Source organism: Hylobates moloch, unplaced genomic scaffold, assembly GCF_009828535.3.
Source record: "Hylobates moloch isolate HMO894 unplaced genomic scaffold, HMol_V3 SCAFFOLD_5, whole genome shotgun sequence".
NCBI classification, from domain to species: Eukaryota; Metazoa; Chordata; class Mammalia; order Primates; family Hylobatidae; genus Hylobates; species Hylobates moloch.
The window spans coordinates 141,378,838-141,403,706 of record NW_026652280.1 but is presented as its reverse complement, the minus strand read 5'-3'; the positions used below and the strand labels follow the sequence as shown (position 1 = coordinate 141,403,706).

The 24,869-nt window shown below is 39.1% G+C and overlaps 1 protein-coding gene across 4 annotated transcripts in view; it reads right to left on the bottom strand.

Moving 5' to 3' along the window:
* Positions 1-24,869, bottom strand: part of MCOLN2 (mucolipin TRP cation channel 2) — a 75,573-nt gene that overhangs the window by 36,571 nt on the left and 14,133 nt on the right. For 3 of the 4 annotated variants that reach the window (XM_032155479.2, XM_032155478.2, XM_032155477.2), the window contains exons 2-3: positions 7,763-7,922; positions 743-916 (exon numbers count right to left, since the gene is read on the bottom strand). In XM_032155479.2, coding sequence (XP_032011370.2) covers positions 743-916; positions 7,763-7,915 — 327 coding nt within the window. In that variant the 5' untranslated portion in view covers positions 7,916-7,922. Of the gene's footprint in view, positions 1-742; positions 917-7,762; positions 7,923-14,147; positions 14,247-24,869 lie in introns of all 4 variants that reach the window. The other variant, XM_032155480.2, reaches the window with a different exon arrangement.

The window sequence follows — 24,869 nt, the reverse complement described above, 5'->3', positions numbered from 1 at the left end:
TCCTTCTAGAATTAAGCTCTATAAAGGGAGGCATTTTGTCTGTTTTATTCACTGCTGAATCCTCAATGTCTGGAATAACACCTGCTATGTATTAGATACTTCAATATTTATTGAATGAATGAAAAAGAGCAGGAACAGTTTCTCTTTCCTAAATTATTTCTTCAAGTCTACTAATCTGCTTTCTCATACCTGTCTGGATACAACTGTTTTATATTCCGTATTCTTAAGATTCAGCTAGGGTTATTAATGCTAAAACATCACAATTAAGGCCACAGAATCCCTGATTTTTTATTTATTTACTTATTTATTTATTTTGCAGAGATGGGGTTTCACAATGTTGCCCAGACTGGACTCAAAGGATGAACCCACTTTAGCCTCCCAGAGTGCTTAGATTACAGGCATGAGTCACCATGCCAGGCTGGAATCTTTTATTTTACATTAAGCTTTCATCAAGCCTTCTGAGATTAAAAATCTACTCTTGCTATTTGATCTGGGGTAATTTTCCAAAAGCAGTAGGTATGAAGTGATAAATTAAAAAGATACATATTTTTTTAAAAGTCAAAATAGGCAAACTCTTTTGTGTAGAAATGTGCTTCAGAAATAGCAATAAACATTTTTTTGGCAGACTGCAGAACTTACATTAGAATATTTTAACATGTGTATAATTTTTGTTTGTTTGCTAAGACAAGGCCAAGTATCAATACATTGTTAAAGTATAGGTCATTCACAACAAAACACTTGCCTGATTAATAGCAAAAAAGATGCTCTCATAGGCATCCTCTTGAGTATATACACTGCAGCTGTAGTCATCTTCATCTGTACCAGAATATCCTTTCAAAAACAAGTGCTTAAAAGCAACAGTGTTATCTTCTTTGAAAGCAACCACCAGCTGGTTACTTAAACCAAAACGAACAAGCTAAAAAATAAAATAAAATAGAAATACATGAATTGTACCATTTATCAGGGGAGGCAAATGTCTTCTCACTATTATCAACCATTACCTATAAACATCAGAAAATAATATCAATTTTTTTGGTTTATACTAATAGCATCAATGTGAAAATACAAGTCCCACAGAAGAATAACCTCATCAAGCTACACCAGCAATTCAAAGTAGCATAAAATTAGAAGAGATTACTGCTCCCAATGACTACTGACTCTACTGGCCTTTAATTAAGAAAGAAAGAATCCAAATCAGCTAAGTCTCAATCCATTTTTCTTATATTTGGATTTCAAGTTAATTGTTTTCAAAATTGATTACTTAGTAAAGCAGTAACTCATTGTATTAAGATTTAGAAATTGTAGTATTTTTTAAAATCACAACTATGTTTTACATATGGCTTTTAAAAGTGTTTTTTGAAAAGTAGCCTACATAAATACTTACTCCAGCTAGGAGGTAATAGTTGTCAAAAGAATTCAATTAATTCAGCTCTGCAAGAATTCTGTATAAAATTTACACCTGAGAGTTTCCCTCACCAAATTCTACAGTATCAAAGCACATGAAAGAATAACAGAGCATGCTTTACTTGTATGATGTCAAACCCATTCATTGTCACCAAGCATCCACCTACTCCTGAAAAAATGCCCACTTATTCTCCCTTTCACTGTATTCTGGCAGAATTTAGGCACCCAAGGGCTCTCTTCACCAGAAGTGAAAGTTTTCTTCTTGGAACCCAATAAATGGAGGAAATTAGTCAGCACCAAAAGTTTACAAAAAACCTAGGAAACTACACACATAGCTACACACATACCCCATCACACATGCACTCTCACACGCACATTCACACTCTCTCACTTGCGTCCTGTCTCTCTCACATACACACACAAGCAGTGATGGTAGTCAAATCTCTATAAGCCCTGTCTCACACACCTTTCCCCACCACCCTAAGTGATTTCTTCAGCTGCCTTATAAAACAGTGAGACTAGAAAGTTTGCTCCAAGTCCTCACTCAACTAAGCCACCAAATTTTGGGACTGTTTTCCTCCTATGTAAAATTAGCAAGTGTAACTAGATGACCCTGACAGTTCTGTTATTTGTTGTCATTCCATGGTTCAATATGATACATCTGACCAATAATATACAAGATACAATTCTGAACAATTCAGATAAAACTAATGTTAATTTAGCTGGGTGAGGTGGCCTGTGGCTGTAGTCCCAGCTGCTTGGGAGGCCGAGGTGGAGGATCGCTTAAGTCCAGGAGTTCAAGGCTAGCCTTGGCAATATAGCAAGACCTGTCTCTAAAAAAATAGAGTAAAATAGCTAATATTAATTTGCATATGCAAACAACATACAGGCATAAGGTTTTTTTCATGGTTTACATTTTTTAGCTTTTATATTTTGTCATTTAAAAAAATACTAAACAATTAGGAAAAATAGTCACCATTTTCAGCAATTATTATAGGCCAGGTACTGTGCTAACTGCTTTACATGCAGTGCCTCATTTACTCCAAGCAGTCTATGAAAATGTTACCACTGTTATTCCATTTTACATATGTGCAACCTGAGATTTAGCCTCGTTAAATTGCCCAAGTCACCAGAATGGAAGCCAAGTCTAATTCCAAAGTCATCTGTGTTATGCTATAAAAACAACTTCCTTCTGCTGAAAAAGTTCTTTGGGATGCTTCTTATAACGAATTTAAGTGCTAGCTTTTCAAAATTAGGAAAGGCAACTATCACTTGAGAATGTACACAGATGCTACTGTTCAGCATTTGAGTCTCATCATGTCACATTCCTCAAATGCCATGTCAAAGGATTGTGCAACTGTTAAAACTCAGCTGTTCTAAGGAAAACATCAGATAAGAAGTCCCACATCATCCAGCTTGTGCTGAAAATTAAGCAACAGAAGGTTGTAATTTCTTCTAAGCATGTGATGTCTGTCAATGGTGCCTGTAGGAGAAGGCAGAAAAGGTCATGTTGCTCTTGAAAGCTAAAATGTAAACCAGGGAAGCAACACATACATGATTGCTTCAAAGTTTTATTAAAACTACTGACACCCATGAAAAAACTGGTACACACAGCACACATGAATGAAGTTCTTCAATCAAAGTTTGCTGAGTGCTTACTCTAAGCCAAGCTGGGATACAATGTGGAAAAGAACAACACTGCATAGTATTGAATAACAACTCTTATCTGTTGAGAACCAGGCATTGTGCTAAAATTCGTAATGATTATTTTTCATTTAATTCTCAACACCCTGTGTGGGAGCTATTACACTGGGCTCTGCAAGGACAGGAATGTTTTCCCTTTTTCCCTGCTATTATATACTCAGGAAATGAAATAATGCCCATCACAATGTCAAACACTGAATCAGCTGATGAATATAATCCCACTTGATACATATGCAATCTGAAGTCAAGTAATTTATCCAGGTTGGAATATCCAGAAAATGTTAGAGTAAGAATCTGGACCCAGGTCTGTTTGATTCTAGAGTCTGTTTGTTCTCTCAACCTCTTGGCCCCACAACCTCTTAAACTGAAATGCTGCCAATTTAACTCTAGAGGCAGGTATATTAGACCCATTCCTCCCACATTAATAGTGAAGCTAAAGAAATACAAAAAAAATGTGAACTAGGGAATGAACAAATCGACCATGAAAGTGGTATATAGTTTGCTGATATTTGAAGCCACAACCTTAAACTCGAAGCTCATCAAAACTCAGCTTTGGGGATGAGAGGACTCCGTTGTAATCTCTGCTTGGAACCTCCCGTATCTGGCATTAGGAGCAAGAAATTTCCTCCATTCTATTCATAGAACAAGCCAAGATAAAAATGTATGGCCCAGCATTGGGGAAGGTTGAGAGGAAACTGCGAAGTCCCTTTCTTGTTATGACAGAACCAAACACTCCCTGCAGAGTAAGAGTAAGGGAAGATGGTATTGGCCAAATGACTGGGGTTTTTTAAAGGCATTGACAGCAAAATGCATCCTAGTCCCACTAATTAGACAAGATTCACTGAGAGTATGATACAAGACAGAAAAATAATTACTTATAAGTGTAGTCTGGCAAAGATGGTGAATTTAAGACCTCATTATGACATCAATGTAGGATAAAATATTCTGTACCAGGTAAAAACAAGATACTGCTCTAATTATGTACAAAGGATATGGGAGAGAAAGAGTAGAACTAGCAAAAGAATGTAGACACCTCCCTCAAGATTATAAATTACTGCAGAATTCAGAGCAGGAATGTAAAAAAAAATTTTCTTTCTCATCAGTCCTCATACCCATCCCATTAGACTTGAGGATGGAACACAAAAAGACAGAAAAAGAGAGGGAGGGAAAAGTGAGATATTATGCAAGGAAAGGTAATCAAGAAATCTGCTCCAATTAGATATCACCCAAATAGCAAAATTTGTTAGAATGATCCTATATGAAAACGAAAGTTTAATCCTTCCCAATTTTATTAAGGGAAACAGGGTATGCCCACATGAAAAGTAAACTATAGTTCCCAGAAATATTTTGTTATTTCAAGCAAAATTAGTAGGCTGGGCACAGTGGCTCGTGCCTGTAACCCCAGCCCTTTGGGAGGCCAAGGCGAGAGGACTGTTTGAAGCCACAAGTTCAAATCAAGTCTGGGCAACAAAGCAAGACCCCAACTCTACAAAAATAAAATAAAAAGCCAGGTGCAGTGGTATGTGCCTTTAGTCAGCTGTTTAAGAGGCTGAGGTGGGAAGATCTCTTGAGCCCAGGAGTTCAAGGTTGCAGTAAGCTATGATTGTGCCACTGCACTCCAGCCTGGGTGACACAGAGAGACCCCCATCTTGAAATATAATAAAAAAAGTAGTCATGTAGACAGGAAGAAGTACTAAAGAAAACCATGTGCTGGATGGTCAGGCAAGGCCCAGTGGGGGAGATGGGACTTCAAATAGTACCTGAAAGGTAAGGGAGAAAAAGAATCACCCTGGACTTGGAGGAACAAACAGGATGTGGAAGAGAATCACTGTCTGGCTGGGATTTGGGTAGGAAACAGTAGATGAAAACTTGTTGGAAAGACAAGTTGAAGGAGACTGGAACTCTTTGAATTCCTGGCTAGAGAGGTGAAATTTTCTTCTTGGGAAGTAGGGTTTTATAGGAGTTTCTGAACAGGAGAGTGACACAATAAAGTCTATTCTATGAAAAATTAAGCTGATATTAGCATCGAATGTATATGGATAAGAAAGGTAGGCATAAGACAAGGCTAGAAGCAGCCTAATTAACTTATCTATATTCCAACACTGCAAACTCTGAGGACAGGACCTATATCTAGAATAGAAACAGTCTGAGAAGAGTACAGACTCCAGAGCCAGACTGCCCAGGCACAAATCCCAGCTCTGTCACTTACTAACTGAAGGATTGTAAGCAAATTACTTAACTCCCTTTGCTCCAGTTTCTTCATCCATTAAAAGGGGATTATAATTGAACCTACCTCACAGGGTTGCGACGAGGATGAAATGAGTTGACGTACATAAAACATATATTGTGCCTAGGACATGGCAAACACTAAGCTAACTGTTAGCTGTCAGCAGCACTGGTAACACAGTCACAGTTGTATTCCCAACAGAAGGCCCACAATATGAGATGCTTCACATTTATTTTTCATTAACTAAAGAGTCTGTGCTAGACAGAAGATAGCGAGTATGGGAAAACATAAATAGATGCAGTTTTGAAGGAAGAATCAATAAGATTTAGTAGGTATCAGGAAAAAGAAGGTAAATCCAAGATGGTGATATGGTTTATATTTGTGTCCCTGCCCAAATCTCAAGTCGAATTGTAATCCCCAATGTTGCAGGAGGGGCCTCCTGGTGAGAGGTGACTAGATCATGGGGGTAGACATCCCCCTTGCTGTTCTCATGATAGTGAGTGAGTTCTCATGAGATCTGGTTGTTTAAAAGTGTGTATCACCTTCCCCTTTGCTCTCTCTCATGCTCTGCCTTACAAAGATGTGCCTGCTTCCTCCTCACCTTCCCCCATGATTGTAAGTTTCCTGAGGCCTCCCCAGCCATGCTTCTTGTACAGCCTGCAGAACTAAGTCAATTAAACCTCTTTTCTTCATAAATTACCCAGTCTCAGGTAGTTCTTCACAGCAATGGGAGGACACACTAATACAGATGGCAATGATATTTTATGCCTGGGTAAATTAGAATTTTAGTAATGTTAATAGATCAAATAATTGAAGGAAGTTGGTTTAGCAAGAAAAGAAATTGAGAAACAATTAAAATTAACCAACTGACAAAAGGGGACATTATTTCTTCTCCTTCCAAGTAATACTAACAATGTATCAATGTACCTATTTTATTGGTTGCCAAGACCAAAACTTCAAAACCAAGAATGAAAATAAGCTAACAATAAGCATACACGTTTAACAATGTCTTTGCATCTCAACCTTGTTGTTTCTTTTGAAGTAACTTGCTTTCCCTAAACTTGAGCTGGTACATATGGCATGTCATACACTGAAAAGCCTCTTTATGAACACAGAATAAAGAAGCAACTCTAGTTATGGCAGGGACCTTCTCCAATTTCTAAAACTACATAAAAGTATTTTAAGTATTTATTTTTATGTTCCAGAAATAACATCTTTACACACCTCTACACTGATAACAGAATGATTATTTGCCAATAGAGCCAAATATCCCCCATCAGTTTAAAAGGGCATGTGTTTCAAATATAGTTAACTACAGCAATGATCCCCAACCTTCTTGGCAACAGGGACTGGTTTTGTGGAAGACAATTTTTCCAGGGACTGGAGTGGGGCAGAAGGGGGGGTTGGGTAATGGTTTCAGGACGATTCAAGTGCATTACATTAGTTGTGCATTTTATTTCTATTATTACCACATTATAATATATAATGAAACAATTATACAACTCACCATAATGTAGAATTAGTGGGGGCCCTGAGCTTGTTTTCCTGCAACTAGAAGGTCCCATCTAGGGGTGGTGGGAGACAGTGACAGATCATCAGGTATTAGATTCTCATAAGGAGCACCAACCTAGATCCTTTGCATGTGCAGTTAACAATTGGGTTTGCGCTCTTATGAGAATCTAATGCCACCACTGATCTGACAGGAGGCGGAGCTCAGGCAGTACTGCAAGCCATGGGGAGCAGCTAAAAAAACAGATAAAGCTTTGCTCCCTTGCCTACCACTCACCTCCTGCTGTGCAGCCTGGTTCCTAACAGGTCCGTGGCCCAGGGATTAGGGACGCCTGACCTACAGAGAAGCCTCCCCAATACTGGTTCAGCAATACAGGCCCCAAAACTACAGGAAAACTCTGATGGCTGTTTTGATACCAGTAATAAAGAGCTCAACAATATGAACTTGAACGAAAGGTCTAAATGTAGCTTTTGTATAATCCCAATAGCACCTGGGATCAGTATTTACTTAGGTAGAGCACATTGGTATGATAAAAGGAAAACTTAGGATTCTATAAGTCTGAAGACAAAAAAAATGCAGATTTTGAAAGTATATTTGAATAAGCTGTGCTTAATAGAGAGTTCCAGAACACAAATGTGTGTCACTCAGATATAGAAACCCCTCACCACAGATCTACATTTATTCAGCATTTATAGAATCTGTACAGAGAGGACCTCAGGATCTCTTACTAAGACAAGGTTGTCTTCTAAACAGAACTTCAACCTACCCTCTGCTCTCCAGAGTCAATATAATTTTAGTTTTATGAACTTGAGTGTGGGCTTTTCAGAACAAAAGTCAAGTACAGAACACATGAAAAGAGTTTTGTAGTTTTGTCTTGGGGTAAGGGAAAAACCAAATGAAATAATAATATAAGTTACCTGTGTGGTGACCATTACTATCTTCAAAATCTGCAAACCCAGTTTCCACGGAATCTGGCGTCTGGCTCGGTATTTTTCACAAGGGCTCATGAAGTAAAACTTCAGGTCTTCCCTTAGACATTCTTCTTTCATCTCAGAATCATGATGTGCCATTGCATTTCTGCCACAGAAGATTAATTTTAAATATCAGGAAAGCCTCTCCCTCAGTTCCTTTTGAAATAACTTGCTTTCCCTAAACTTGAGCTGGTACATATGGCATGTCATATACTGAAAAGCCTCTTTATGAACACAGAATAAAAAAGCAACTCTAGTTATGGCAGAGAGTTTCTTCCATTTCTAAAACTACATGAAAAATTATTCTAGACCTTCTACCTCCTACCTTTCCACACAGCCACCCATCTTGTTCAAAATGGCCAATCTCGGCCAGGCGTGGTGGCTCACACCTGTAATCCCAGCACTTTGGGAGACTGAGGCGGGCAGATCATTTGAGGTCAGGAGTTCGAGACCAGCCTGACCAACATGGTGAAAAACCCCATCTCTACTAAAATACAAAAATTAGCTGGGTGTGGTGGCGGGCACCTATAATCTCAGTTACTCGGGAGGCTGAGACAGGAGAATTGCTTGAACCCAGGAGGTGGAGGTTGCAGTGGGCCAAGGTGACGCCACTGTACTCCGGCCTGGGTGACAGAGCGAGACTCCCTCTCAAAAAAATTAAAATTAAAAACAAAATTAAAAAAACAAAACGGCCAACCTCAAGAATGATAAAAATTGGATTTTACTTATAAGACTCATCAATTCCTACATCTTAACATAGAGCATTCATCTGTCACTAGAGAAAGTATGTATGTTTATGTTTGTGTGAGTGTGTGTATATGAATTGTATGTGAGTGAATATATGAACAAAAACCAGACAGGACATTTTCATGATACTCCAGGTACAACATTACAGAAACTTAGTATAAACGAATGGAATTAGATTGTTATGGAAGAAGAGAATCTTTGTTCTGTAACTCTGTACTTAGAGAAGGACTATGACTCCTTGTTTGGATAAAATATCAATGACTATATGATTCCAGAATATAAATAGCATCAGAAAGATAAATAGCATCTCTCTATTTAAGCCTAGTCAGATATTTGTCACTTCATATTAATAAAATTTTGCTTTTACTATTTCAAGGACTCTGGACTCAGGAATGGGCACATGACTCAAGGTAGGCCAAAAAGAACCAATGAGACATGGTTCACAGGACTGTTATTGTAGTCCCCAAAGTGGGGTGTAGAAAACAATCCATTGGGAGTATACAAAATATTAGTATTTCTATTTTATTATTTATATTAAAAACGAAAAATTGAACTCCATAATTAGTATAACATAGAATATACATACAACACAGCAATATAACTTACAGCATATGTACACCATAACAAAGAATATACATTATATAACACATAAAAGTAGTATCTAGTAGCATATCATATATAAAGAAATATATACACATTGGGACTATTATGCTCAACTTTTACTGTTGGGTACATAATCAACAAAGTTTGGAGATCATTGAATTCAAGCATAGACTGTGAGTCCGGAGTTCCTAAAATCCATCTCACCACCAAAGGAGAGCTTGTCAGAGACTGAAGATCAGGCAGACAGACACTATGCCTAATGACAATATTTGAATTCCTGGATCCAGCTATTCCTGAAGTAATCCATCCCAAGTCTTTCCATTTGAGTCAACAAATACCCTTTGTGGCTTAAGCCAGTTTGAGTTTGACTTCTTGCCTTAGGAAGTCTCTTGATGGTAAGTGTAAAGAATAAATTCTAGTAAGTTAGGCTAATCATTCAAGTTACTCATTTCTTGGAAAGGTTTTATAATTGTGGGTCATTTTTTAAGGATCTGTTTACTGGAAATATGTAAGTGACATATTTTTATACTGACTGATGTTCTATGTTATCTGCCTTGACTGACAAATCTAAAAGAATCCTAAAAGGGGATGCCTATTTTAAGGCTTATTGTCAGTTGTTAATAATTTACTATTTCTAAATGGATTTTTAAATCTCCTGTTTCTAGGATTAGTGGGTTAGATTATTCAGAACTATCCTGCTGGAAAGGAAGGAAAAGAGGAAAGAAAGAGAGAAAGCAAGGAAAGAGGGAGAGAAGAGAAGGGAAGGAAGAAGGGAAGGAGAGAGGGAGGGAGGGAAGGAAGGAGAAAAAGGAGAGAGGGAGGGAGGAGAGAGAAAGTAGTGGAGGGAGGGAAGGAAGAAGGGAGAGAGGGAGGGAAGGAAGGAAGAGGGGAGAGAGGGAGAGAGGGAGGGAGAGAAGGAAGGAAAAGAAAAATCCTAGATACAATACATACTTCTTGAGGAGGGTGAAGAAGTACCTTTAAAACACTGAAGAGTTAAGGAGAGCAAGAACCCCTGGGTCAATCTTGGGGGATACCTACATGAGTAACAGCCAATTGCCACCATTCAAGTACACTCAGCTTCCGTTTTGTGGCCTCAGGAAAGGGGAACAAGAGAGCCAAGATTCGGGCCCAAAGGCATCAAAACTGCCTGTCTTCAAATTTATAGGACTACGGAGAAGGCCAGAGTGGTTCCAAATCAAAGAAAAGAAAAAGGAAATTTAAAAATAGACCCATCCTGATAACGAATGCCCATAAACCAGGCCATGATGAAATAAGGCTCATAAACCTTTGAGCCTTACACCTGGGTGAGCCAGGGAACTTCAAACTGTGGGCCTGCTTGGTTCTGGAGGACCCAGACTGGAACTGTTCTTCATATCCCAGGAAACACCCACAGAACTCTGTGTCTTAGGTTCATCCTAAGACTTGGCACTCTAACAAATAACTTATAAAACACAATGACAAGCAGGTAGTTAAATATAACTAAGCACACCAAGTGACATGAAACAGACTAAAAACAGAAACAGGACTAAGTATACTGGAAATTAGACACATTAGAAAGTAACCATGTTTACCATCTGTGATATTATGACATATATACATGTTGGTTCTTGTCTGCAGCTCCTAGCTCATAACTCCCATAGCTTTTGTTATAATGTTGAGGCACCTTAAGGCCTCAGGAGCAGGCCTCAGAAAACAGAATCTCTCTGACCTTCTCCTGATCTCCTTTAACCTGCTCCTTTTTGTCCCAAAGACAGGCATCTTCCCCACCTTGCTGTGTAGGAGCCAGCCATAAAAAAATTCTCTGACCTACCCTGTCTGATTGTAGGTCACAAGACTCCCATTTCAGAAGGGGTCCTACCCCAAACCCTGGAAGAAGGAAGGCTGCACAGAGAGGCCAGAAGGATCTGAACAGACAGGCCTTGCTGGGTTTCCCTCACTCAGTCTATCAGTGTTTGATCATACCCTTTTTGTCAGTCACATTTCTACATGGTTGTCAGTCATACCTATCCAATAAAGTCTCCATAAAAGGCTCAAGAGGACAGGGTTGGGAGAGCTTCCGGAACACATGGCAGTTCCTGGAGGGTGTTGTACCCGGGGAGGGCACAGAAGCTCTACACTCCTTCCCCATAGCTTACCATATGTATTCTTCACTGTATCCCTTGTAACATCCTTTACAATAAACCAGTAAATGTGTTTCCCTGAGTTCTGTGAGCCTCCCTGGCAAATTATTCAAACCCAAAGAGGGAGTCATGGGAACCCTAACTTGAAGTTGGACAGTCATAAGTTCCAGAGGTGGCTGGGCATGGTGGCTCACGCCTATAATCCCAGCACTTTGGGAGGCAGAGGCGGGTGGATCACCTGAGGTCAGGAGTTTGAGACCAGCCTGACCAACACAGTGAAACCCCATTTCTACTAAAAATACAAAAATTAGCCAGGTGTGGTGGCACACGCCTGTAATCCCAGCTACTTCAGAGGCTGAGACAAGATAATTGTTTGAACCCGGGAGGCAGAGGTTGCAGTAAGCCGATATGGCACCACTGCACTCCAGCCTGGACGACAGAGTAAGACTCTGCCTCAAAAACAACAACAACAAAACAAAACAAAACAAACAAACAAAAAGAAATGAAAAAGCAATCACCACAATGAGTCTCATTTCAAAAGAATGTGAAAGCCTTAAACATGTGTTTGTCCTGAGCCTGACACAGTCACCTCTTGACTCAACTTGACCAACTTAATGAGTACTTAGTCCACGGAGCAAGCACTGTGCTGGGTACACAAGGCTGAATAACCCTGAACTGCACATGCTTAGTGTCCAGTAGGAGAGACAGACTTGTCAATGCGTAATTATTAAAGAGTTCCGTGAATGCTGTAAAATAAGTAAATATTACAGAAGCAGAGTTCTGACTCTGGAGAGAGGGGTGAGAGAGCTGGTGGGAAAGCCCATAAGAGTCATAATAGACGATGTGGTAAGTGCTACGGGGGCACGTGACTGGGCGCGTTGAGGGAGGCATTTCCAAGAAAAAGGTGCATCTTAACTGTGCCTGAGAGCAACATCCTCAAACATGAACTTTCAGATCTCCTGAGAACATGCCTATAAGAAGCCCCTGTGGGCACGTTTCAGCAATACTGAATTTAGTGTTAACTGCTATCACTGTAGTGGATCAGTGTTGCTAAAGCATCCCTCCTGATGACTCAAAATATGCTTTTTCATTTAATAAAAAGAGTATATGAAATGGTGTACACTGAATTCTTAGGCCCTTGAGAATAAAGCCATAGAATCTACCCCCCCAGTACCCCCCACCCCCCAACACACACACGCACACAGCCTCTGGGTGAGAAACGCTGAACTGAAGGACGAAGAAGTTGTTTTCTCGCAACAGTGGTGCAAAACAAGGCATTTAATCAAATACTTAAAGAATACTGGCCAGGCATGGTGGCTCATGCCTGTAATCCCAGTACTTTGGGAGGGCGAGGTGGGTGGATCACTTGAGGCCAGGAGTTTGAGTTCAGCCTGGACAATCTGATGATGTTTTAGTAGAGATGGTGAAACCCCATCTCTACTAAAAATATATAAAAAAAAAAAAATTACAGGCATGTGTGGTGGCACACGCCTGCAATCCCAACTACTCAGGCGGCTGAGACACGAGAATAGCTTGAACTCAGGAGGCAGAGGTTGCAGTGAGCCAAGATTGCACCACTGCACTTCAGCCTGGGCGACAGAGCAAGACTCAGTCTCATAAATAAATAAATATAAATAAAAGAATACCTTGTGAGCCATGCTCTGCTGGAGACATTTTCCTGCCTTCCAGGAGCAAATGTGAATAGATAGAAGTATGATACAATGAGTTAAGAGTTATACTGGCAATATTCACTGAGTGCCCTGGGAACAGAGTGCTTGATGCAGCCCAATTGCTTCAAGAGGCTTCAAATAATTCTTCTGACTGCTGGGTTCCTTTGACTGAGCGGCCACTAAGTGTTCAAGAAATGATAACTGATGTTAGCATTGCCCTAAGAAACTTTATTAAGAAGTCTCAGGCAAAAAGAAAAGAAAAAGGTCAATGTAGCAGATAATGACTGTGAGATCACTCATTGTGTTACACTATTTATACTATCTATCCTTCCATAATTGTTTCATTTGGGTATTTACAGAGCAGTTGTAATACTTTTAGCAATATGAAAGATGAAAAATGAAAAAACTAGCAGGAAAAACATTTCCCTCAAGAGTACATGAGCCAACTAGTGAAATACAGGCTAGTATTAGTCAACTGATGATAAAATGATAGAAATGTAGAGGAAAAAAGTTGATAATGAATAATAAAGGTGCATAATGAGATAGCTGTTTTTTAATAAACCTAAGTTTTAAAATAATATGTACATTTGGGAGGAAAAGAATGAAATTTAAAAATTTAAAAATTTAAAAATTCTGATATTTCAAGGAAAATATAAATGTATAAACTTACTAAACTTTACTTTTCTGAGGGCTCTTTATTGCCTCCCTCTTCCACATTTGTAGGTTTGTCCTGGTAGATGAAGGGTATTAAACAGACACACACACACACACACACACACACACACACACACACGAACACACGGTATTTTATTGCTATAACAAAAATAAAATGGTATAAAAATGGTGCAAAGTGAAGAGAGAAAACAATTTAAAACAGAGAAAGAGAGAGACAACACAATATCATAGGAATAAAACACTCTTTTATTTAACATGTATTTACCCTATATACCTTGCGATGCTGAACAGCTGGCTGGGTGTTTTACAGGAGGCTTAAATTACAACCACAGCTTCAGAACCAAGAATTAGGTCAGCAGAAGCCAGGCGTGGTGGCTCATGCCTGTAATTCCAGCACTTTCGGAGGCCAGGGCAGGCAGATCACTTGAGGACAGGAGTTCAAGACCAGCCTGGCTAACATGGTGAAACCCCGTCTTTACCAAAAATACAAAATTAGCTGGGCATGGTAGCACAAACCTGTAACCCCAGCTACTCGGGAGGCTGAGGCACAAGAATCACTTGGAACCCAGGAGGCAGAGGTTGCAGTGGGCAGAGAATGTGCCACTGGACTCCAACCTGGGGGACAAAAACACAACAACAACAAAAACAAACAAACAAAAAAATTAAGTCAGCAGACGGGAGAAATACTGCAACTTCCATCACAAATGAAAATCACCAACAGTTTAAGAAAAGCATAGAGCTGCTAACTTGTGGTATCAGGAGAATGAAAGTAACTGTACCGTAAAACCACTTAAGGAACAGAAATCAATGAAGATCTAAATTACACAGACCCATCAGCCACAGGGCTGTCATGCAATTGAAATTGCATGAAATAAATAAGAGCAATCACAGCTCTTATGAATTATTTACATTTCATTAAACCATAGGAAATGCATGATCTGGATTTTTATAAGCTTAATAATGGCACCACTAAAGAACAAAATATCAAAGAAAAAAGCATAGTATTTGAAGGCATAAAAGTAAGATCTGGAATAGAATAGAAAGCCACCCATACAGTGGGCTAAATAAAAGCCAGAGATGCTGGAATAGAAAATGAAAGAAAAGAAGGCTGAGACTGGTACTGTGGTAAGAAAACAGGAGGAAGGCACAACAAAGCTACCGGCAGGTATTAAGAAAACCTACTGTCTCCACAGATAATCAGGACTATGAGGTTGGCATTAAGAAAACCTACTCTCTCCACAAATAATCAGGACTGTGACATTGGCTAAGTTTAAGGCTATCATATGATCAAGGGCAATTTCAGCTTTATCAAAACAATTACTAAGAGTCTATGGAAGCCTGAAGTTTTGAAGCAAAACAAGATATCAGTGATTCTTAACCTCATTGGGGTTATAAACCCCTATGAGAACAGAAAAAGGCTCTTGACCTTTGCCCCAGGAAAATGCATACACCAGTTTCAGTGATGATACTTTGTCAGCAAATAAGCTAACCAGCCCAGGCTGCTATTGCCTTTGGCTTATGTGATCCTTACCCTACTTGACAAGGGGCCTGAAAGTTGTTTTTATCCCCTGCTGCAGTGGTCTCCAAAGTGGGGTCCTTGCGCACAAGGACGTATGTAAGACCATTCACTGGTATGTGAGAAGAAACTATTAGGGCTTCTAATTGTGTTAATTTAGAAAATAGAGAAGTAAAGAATTCCCAAGAGTTAATATATGAATTGTTACCTATCACACCTAAGGTGCCCTCACTTGGTCAGTAACATCTGATGGGACTGACACAGTGGCTCATGTCTGTAATCGCAACACTTTGGGAGACTGAGGCAGGAGGATCACTTGAGGCCAAGAGTTCAAGACCAGCCTGGACAATATGGTGAGACTCTGTCTCTACAAAAACTTTTTAAAATCAGCCCAGTGTGGTGGTGCATGCCTATAGTCCCAGCTACTCGGGAGGCAGAGGTAGTAGATTTGCTTAAGCGTAGGAGTTCAAAGCTGCAGTGAGCTATGATTTTGCCACTGCACTCCAGCCTGGACAACAGAAAGAGATCCTGTCTCAAGTAAATAAAACAAAACATCAGGTGCCTATGTTTCACTTAGGTATGTGAGGCATCCTGGGGAAATTGTCAAGTTTCCCAAATTAGGGGGTTCATGGTGGTGCCCCCATTGATTTTCAGCATATTCCCACCAGTTATGGTTTACGTGGGCCCACTTAAGCATTTTTAGAATGTATCATCTAGTTTGCGTGGAAATAACCATTGCAAAATAGGCAAAGGACATAAAGATTCTTGCAAAAGCCCAGAAGGTGGAGCAAGATGGCAGAAGAGAAGCCTCCACTGATCATCCCCTCACAAGAGGACATCAATTTAACAACTATCTATGTAAGCAAAGCACTTTCATAAGAACCAAAAATCAGGCTAGCACTCGCACGACCTGCTTTTAACTTTGTATTGCTAAAAGAGGCACTGAAGAGGTAGAAAAAACAGTCCTGAAGCACTGATACCACCCTTCCCCCAGCCCCAGCAGTGGCCACCTGGGCGCAGAGTGCCTCTGCATGCTGAGGGAGGGAGAGCACAGCAATTGTGAGGCAGTAAACGGTTCTGTCCAGTTAGAGCAGGAAGGAAAACGACCAAATTCAGCTGATGCCCACCCACGGAGGGAACATTTAAACCAGCCCTAGCCAGAGGGGAATCACAGGTCCTTGTGGTTGGAACTTGAGTTCCCACAAACTTCACCACTGCAGGCTAAAGTGCTCTGGGTCTCTAAGTGAATTTGAAAGGCAATTTAGGCCACAAGGACTGCACTTCTAAGTGAGTCCTAGTTCTGAACTGGGCCCAGAAACAGTGGACTAGAGGGGCATGCAATCTACCAAACTACCAGGGTGGCTAAAGGAGTGGTGACATCACCTCTCCCCTAACCCCAGGCTGCACAACTAGTGGCTCCAAAAATGACCTCTTCCTTCTGCTTGAGGAGAGGAGAAAGAAGAGTGGGGAGGACTTTGTCTTGCATCTTGGACACCAGCTCAGCCACAGCATGATAGGGTCAGAGTCATAATGCCTCTGTTCCAGGCCCTAGCTCCTGGGCAACACTTCTAGGCACACCCTGGGCCAGAAGGGAACCCACTGCCTTGAAGGGAAGAACCCAGTCCTGGCAGCATTCATCACCTGCTAACTGAAGAGCCCTTGGGCACTGAATAATCAGCAGCGATACCCAGGTACTACATCTAGGGCCTTGGGTGAGGCTCTCAGACTTGCTGGCTTCAGGTTCATCTCGGCTATTGGGGGGTGGAGCAACAAGTGGGCTCCTGGAGTCCCCAATTCTAAGAGCTGACTCTTGGATGGCATTTCTGGACCTTCCCTGGGCCAGAAGGGAGCCCACTGCCATGAAGGATGAGTCCCAGGCCAGACAACCTTCATGACAAGCTGACTTAAGAGAACATAGTGGGCCTTAAGAGAACATAGTGGTAGTGTGGCAGTACTGCCCATGGGCCTCTGGTGGTGATGACCATGAGGAAGGGCTCCTCTGCTTTTGGAAGAGGGGAGGGAAGAGTGGGAAGAACTGCATCTTGTAATTTGAGTGCCAGCTCAGGCGCGATACAATAGAACACTAGGTAGACTTCTAAGGTTTTTTATTCTAGTCCCTGACTCCTGGACAGCACCTCTGGACCCAGCGGGGTCCTGGGGGAACTCACCATCCTGGAGGGATGAACACAGGCCTGGTTGGCTTTGCCGCCTGCTAACTATAGAGCCCCAGAGCCATGAGCGGACATAGGAAGTAGCCAGGGAGTAGTTACAGCCGGCCTTGGGCAAGACCTAGTGCTGTGCTGACTTCAGGTCTGACCCAGTGTAGTCACAGAGGTAGTAGCCACAGGGGTGCTTGTGTCACTCTATCCCTAGCTTTAGATGGCTCAGGACTGAGAGAGAGACTCCATTTGTTAGGGAGATAAAAAGCATAGAGAACAAGATTCTCTGCCTGGTAATCCAGAGAATTCTCCTAGATCTTGTTCAAGGTGATAACTCCATGAGTCTATAAGAATCACAGCATTACTAGGCTTGGGGTGCCCTCCAAAGCAGATACAACTTAGATCACAATGCCCAAGTCCTTTCAAATACCTGGAAAGCCTTCTGAAGAAGGACAGATAATAAAAGCCCAGACGGTGAAGACTACAATAAATTCCTAACTTTTCAGTGCCCAGACACAGATGAACATCTACAAGTATCAAGATAATCCAGGAAAATATGGCCTCACCAAATGAATTAATAAGGCACTAGGAAGCCAATCTTGGAGAAACAGAGACAGGTGACCTTTCAGACAGATAATTCAAAATAGCTCTTTTAAGGAAACTCAAAGAAATTCAAGATAAGACAGAAAATTCAAAATTCTATCAGATAAATTTAACAAAGAGATTGACATAATTAAAAAGAATCAAAAAGAAATTCTGGAGCTGAAAAATGCAATTGGCATACAGAAGAATGTATCAGAGTCTCTTAATGGCAGAAATGATCGAGCAGAAGAAAGAATTAGTGAGCTCCAAGACAGGCTATTTAAAAATACAGTCAGAGAAGACAAAAGAATAAAGAATAAAAAACAATGAAGCATGCCTACAGGATCCAGGAAATAGCCTCAAAATGGCAAATTTAAGAGTAATTTGCCGTAAGGAGGAGGAAGAAAAAGAAGATAGGAGTAGAAAGTTATTCAAAGGGAAATAACAAAGAACTTCCCAAGCTTAGAGAAAGATATCAATATCCAAATACAAGAAGGTTATAGGACACCAAGCAGATTTAATCCAAAGAAGACTACCTCAAGGCATTTAATAATCAAACTCCTAAAGATCAAAGTTAAAGAATGGATCCTAAAAGCAGCAAGAGAAAAGAAACAAATAACATACAATGAAGCATCAATACATCTGGCAGTAGACTTCAGTGGAAACCTTAAAGGCCAGGAGAGAGGGGCATGACATATTGAAAGTGCTGAAGGAGAAAAACTTTTACTCTAGAGTAGTATGTCTGGTGAAAACATTCTTCAAACATGAAAGAGAAATAAAGATTTTCCCAGACAAGCTCGGGTGCAGTGGCTCACATCTGTAATCCCAGCACTTTGGGAGGCCGAGGCGGGCGGATCACAATGTCAGGAGTTCGAGACCAGTCTGACCAACATGATGAAACCCCGTCTCTACTAAAAATATAAAAATTAGCCAGGCATGGTGGCACAGGCCTGTAATCCCAGCTACTGGGGAGGCTGAGGCAGGAGAATCGCTTGAACTCAGGAGGCGGAGGTTGCAGTGAGCAGAGATCGTGCCACTGCACTCCAGCCTGGGTGACAGACCGAGACTCCGTCTCAAAAAAAAACAAAAAAAAGATTTTCCCAGACAAACAAAAGCTGAGGAATTTCATCAACACCAGACCTGTCCTACAAAAAATGCTAAAGAGAGTACTTCAATCAGAAAGAAAAGGACATTAATGAGCAATAAGTAATCACCTGAAGGTACAAAACTCACTGGCAGTAGAAAGTACACAGAAAAACAAAAAATATTATAACCCTGTAACTGCCTTGTGTAAACTACTCTTATCCTAAGTAGAAAACCTAAATGGCAAACCAATAAAAAATAATAACTACAACAACTTTTCAAGACATAGACAGTACAGTAAGATATAAACAAAAAGTTTAATAGTTGGGGAGACGATGTTAAGGCATAGAGTTTTTGTTAGTTTTTTTTTTTTTGCTTGTTTGTTTATGCAAATAGGGTTAGGTTGTTATCAGCTCAAAATAATGGTTTATAAGATAGTATTTGCAAGCCTCATGGTAACCTCAAACCAAAAAACATACAACAGATACACAAAAAGTAGAGCAAGAAACTAAATCATATCACCAGAGAAAATCACCTTCATTAAAGGAAGACAAGAAAGAAGGCAAGAAAGAAGACCACAAAACAATCAGAAAATAAATAACAAAGTGGCAGGAGTAGGTCCTTAATTATCAATAACATTGAATGTAAATGGACTAAACTCTCCAATCAAAAGACATAGACTGGCTAAATGGATGGAAAAAGAAACCCACTGATCTGTTGCCTACAAAAAATACACTTCACTTATAAAGACACACATAGACTGAAAATAAAGGGATGGAGAAAAGAAATTCCATGCCAATGGAAACCAAAAAAGAGCAGGAGTAGCTATGCTTTTATCAGACAAAACAGATTTTAAGACAAAAACTAAAAGAAGAGACAAAAATTTCACTATATAATGATAAAGGGGTCAATTCAGCAAGAGGATATAAGAATTTTAAATATATATGCACCCAACATTGGAACACCCAGATATATAAAGCAAATATTATTAGAGCTAATAAGAGAGATAGGCCCCAATAAAATAACAGCTGGAGACTTAAACACCCCACTTTCAGCATTAGATAGATCTTCCAGGCAGAAAATCAACAAAGAAACACTGTACTTAATCTGCACTATAGACCAAATGGATCTAATACATATTTACAGGACATTTCATCCAATGGCTACAGAATACACATTCTTTTCCTCAGCATGTGGATCATTCTCAAGGACAGACCATATATTAAGTCACAAGACAAATCTTAAAACATTAAAAAATTTGAAATAATATCAAGTATCTTTTCTGACCACAACAGAATAAAACTAGAAATAACAAAAGGAATTTTGGAAACTATACAAATGTATGGAAATTAAATAAAATGCTCCTGAATGACCAGTGGGTCAATAAAGAAATTAAGAAAGAAATTTAAAATTTTCTCGAAACAAATGATAATGGAAACACGACTTACCAAAATCTATGAGATACAGCAAAAACAGTACTAAAAGAGAATTTTATAGCTTTAAGTGCCACATCAAAAAAAGGAAAAACTTCAAATAAACAATCTAATGATACATCTTATAGAACTAGAAAAGCAAGAGCATACCAAACCCAAAATTAGTAGAAACATAATAAAGATCAGAGCAGAAATAAATGAAACTGAAGTAAAGAAAATAATACAAAAGATCAATGAAAAAGTTGGTTTTTCAAAAAGCTAAAAAAAATCGACAAAACTTTAGCCAGAGAGAAGATCCAATAAATAAAATCAGAAATAAAAAAGGAGACATTACAACTGATACTACAGAAATTCACATCATTATTGGATACTATGAGCAACTATATACCAATAAATTGGAAAATATAAAAGAAATGGACACACACAACCTACCAAGATTGAACCAGGATGAAATCCAAAACCTGAATAAACCAATAACAAGTAATGAGATCGAAGCTGTAATAGGAAGTCTCCCAGCAAAGAAAAGCCCAGGACCTGATGGTTTCTGTATTAGTCAGGTTCTCTAGAGGGACAGAACTAATGGAATGTATATATGTATATATATATATATATACACACATACACACACATATACATATATACATATGTAATATATATATTTATTAAGTATTAACTCACATGATCACAAGGTCCCACAATAAGCCATTGGCAGGTTGAGGAGCAAGGAGAGCCAGTCCGAGTTCTAAAACCGAAGAACTTGGAGTCTGATGTTTGAGGGCTGGAAGCATCCAGCACAGGAGAAAGACATAGGCTGGGAGACTAGGCCAGTCTCTCTTTTCACATTTTTCTGCCTGCTTATATTCTAGCCGAGCTGGCAGCTGATTAGATTGTGTACACCCAGAATAAGGGTGGGTCTGCCTTTCCCAGCCCACTGACTCAAATGTTAATCTCCTTAACACCCTCACAGACACACCCAGGATCAATACTTTGTATCCTTCAATCCAATCAAGTTGACACTCATATTACCCATCACAGCTTCACTGTTGAATTCTACCAAACATTTAAAGAAGAACTAATACCAATCCTACTCAAACTTTTCTGAAAAATAGAAGAGGAAACAATACTTCCAAACTCATCCTATGAGGCCAGTATTACCCTGATATCAAAACCAGACAAAGACACATAAAAAAAATTACAGGCCAATATCTCTAATGAATGTTAATGCAAAACTCCTCAACTAAAATACTAGCAAACCAAAGTCAACAACACATTAGAAGGATCGTTCATCATGACCAAGTGGGATTTATCCCTGGGATGCAAGGATGGTTCAACATATGCAAATCAATCAATGTGATGCATCATATTAACAGAATGAAAAATAAAAACAATATGATCATTTCAATTGATGCTGAAAAAGCATTTGATAAAATTCAACATTGCTTCATGATAAAAAAAAACCCTTAATAAACTGGATATAGAAGGAATATACCTCAACATAATAAGAACCATATACAACATACCCACAGCTAGTATCATACTGAATGGGGAAAAACTGAAAGGCTTTCCTCTCAGATCTGGAACACAACAAAGATGCCCACTTTCACCACTGTTATTCAACACAGTACTGGAAGTTCTAGCTAGAGCAATCAGATAAGAGAAAGATATAAAGGGTATCCAAATTGGAAAGGAAGAAGTCATATTATCCTTGTTTGTAGATGAGATGATCTTTTATTTGGAAAAAAACTAAAGGCTCCACTAAACAACAGTTAGAACTGATAAACAATTTTAGTAAAGTTGCAGGATACAGTATCAACATACAAAAATCAGTAGCATTTCTATGTGCAAGAGTAAACAATCTGAAAAAGAAAATTAAAAAGTAATCCCATTTACAACAGCCACAAATAAAATACCTACAGAAATTAACTCATCCAAAGAAGTGAAAGATCTCTATAATGAAAACTATAAAACACTGATGAAAGAAATTGAAGAGGACACCAAAAATGGAGATATTTCATGTTCATAAATTGGAAGAATCAATATTGTTAAAATGTCCACACTCCAAAGCAATCTACAGACTCAATGCAATCCTATCAAAATATCCATGACATTCTTCATAGAAATAGAAAAAAAAAATCCTACAATGCATATGGAACCACCAAGAACCCAGAATAGTCAAAGCTATCCTCAGCAAAAAGAACACAACTGGAGGAATCACATTATCTGACTTCAAAATATACCACATAGCTGTACTAACCAAAACAGCATGGTATTACACAGATACAAAACACAAAAACAGATACACAGACCAATGGATTGGAATAGAGAACCCAGAAACAAATCCACACACCTACAGTGAACTCATTTTTGACAAAGGTGACATGAACATAAACTGGGGAAAAGACAGTCTCTTAAATAAATGGTGTTGGGGAAACTGGATATCCACATGCAAAAGAATGAAACTAAACCCCTGTCTACCACTATATACAAAAATCAAATCAAAATGGATTAAAGACTTTAAGACCTCAAACTATGAAACTACTACAAGAAAACACTGGGGAAAATCTCCAGGACAAAAATTTATTGAGCACTACCCCAAAAGCACAGGCAACCAAAGCAAACATGAACAAATGGGACCAAATCAAGTTTAAAAGCTTCTGCACAGCAAAGGAAACAATAAGCAAAGTGAAAAGACAACTCACAGAAAGGGAGACAATATTTGCAAACTGGAGATTAATAGCCAGAACATATAAGGAGTTCAAACAATTCTATAAAAAATAACCTAATAATCTGATCAAAAATGGGCAAAAGACTTGAATAGACTCATTATGTCTCAAAAGAAGACACACAAATCACAAATAGGGATATGAAAAGCTGCTCAACATCACCGATCATTAGAGAAACGCAAATCAAAACTACAATGAGGTATCATCTCACCCCAGTTAAAATGGCTTTTATCCAAGAGACAGGCAATAACAAATGCTGGTGAGGATGTTGAGAAAAGGGAACCCTCGTACACTGTTGGTGGGATTGTAAATTAGTAAAACCACTACGGAGAACAGTTTGGAGGTTCCTCAAAAAACTAAAAATAGAGCTACCATATGATCTAGCAATCCCACTGCTGGGTATATGCCAAAAATAAAGGAAATCAGTAATGACAGAAGAGATATCTGCACTCTCATGTTTGTTGCAGACCAGATCACAATAGCTAAGATTTGGAAGCAATCTATATGTCCATCAGCAGAAGAATGGATAAAGAAAATGTGGTACATACACACAATGGAGTACTATTCAGCCATAAAAAATGAGATCCTGTCATTTGCAACAACATGGATGGAACTGGCGATCATTATGTTAAGTAAAATAAGCCAGACACAGAAAGGCAAATACTGTATTTCTCACTTATTTGTGTGATCTAAAAATCAAAACAATTAAATTCATGGACAGAGAGAGTAGAAGGATGGTTACCAGAGGCTGGGAAGAAGTGTGGCAGAGAGGTGGGGGATGAAGGGGCAGTAAGGATGGGTTAATGGGTACAAAGAAAAAGAAAGAATGAATAAGACCTAGTATTTGATAGCACCCCAAGGTGACTATAGTCAATAATAGTTGTATATTTAAAAAGAATTAAAGAGTATAATTGGACTGTCTGTAACACAAAGGATAAATGCTTGAGGGAATGAATACCCCATTTTCCATGATGTGATTATAATGCATTGCATGCCTGTATCAAAACATCTGATGTATCCCATAAATATTACACCTACAATGTACCCACAAAATTAAAAATAAAAGATAAAAAATTCTTGCAAAAAATTAGGTTTATTGTAAAACTAATGTAAGCATAAATTAATATCAAAAAATAGGAGAGCTAACACTCTAAATGCTGTTAGCCATGGGTTTTAAAAAAAAAAAAAAAAGATGAAAAGCGTATCTGATTTGAAAACAAGCTGGGGTGGGGGGAAGCAGATTTATCAAGAAAACTATTTAAAATATTGGTTAAATCTACTATTGCTAAATGAGGTGCATGGCTCTAAATATATAGTACCATAAGATATGTGCTAATGACACTATGAAGTCATAACAAAGTTGCTGCATTTGGCAATTCTTTTTTTTCTATTTTAATTTTTTTAAATAAAAAAATAGAGATGGGGTCTCACTATGTTGGCCAAGTTGGTCTTGAACTCCTGGCCTCAAGCAAGCCTCCAGCCTTGGCCTCCCAAAGTGCTAGGATTACAGGCAATGAGCCACCGTGTCCAGCCTGGCAATTCATGTTTAATATCCTCAACTATCCCATGCCTTAAAATGTTCATTTTATCTGTTTCATAATATACATATGGTTCGGCATATGATATGTAAATGAATACATATTTAGAGAGGGTAGATGTTCTTTCAACTGTTGGGAACAAGTTATAAAAAATATTTGGAACTACTTCCTTATTGTTTCAGAGCTCCAACCACACCTTAGCTG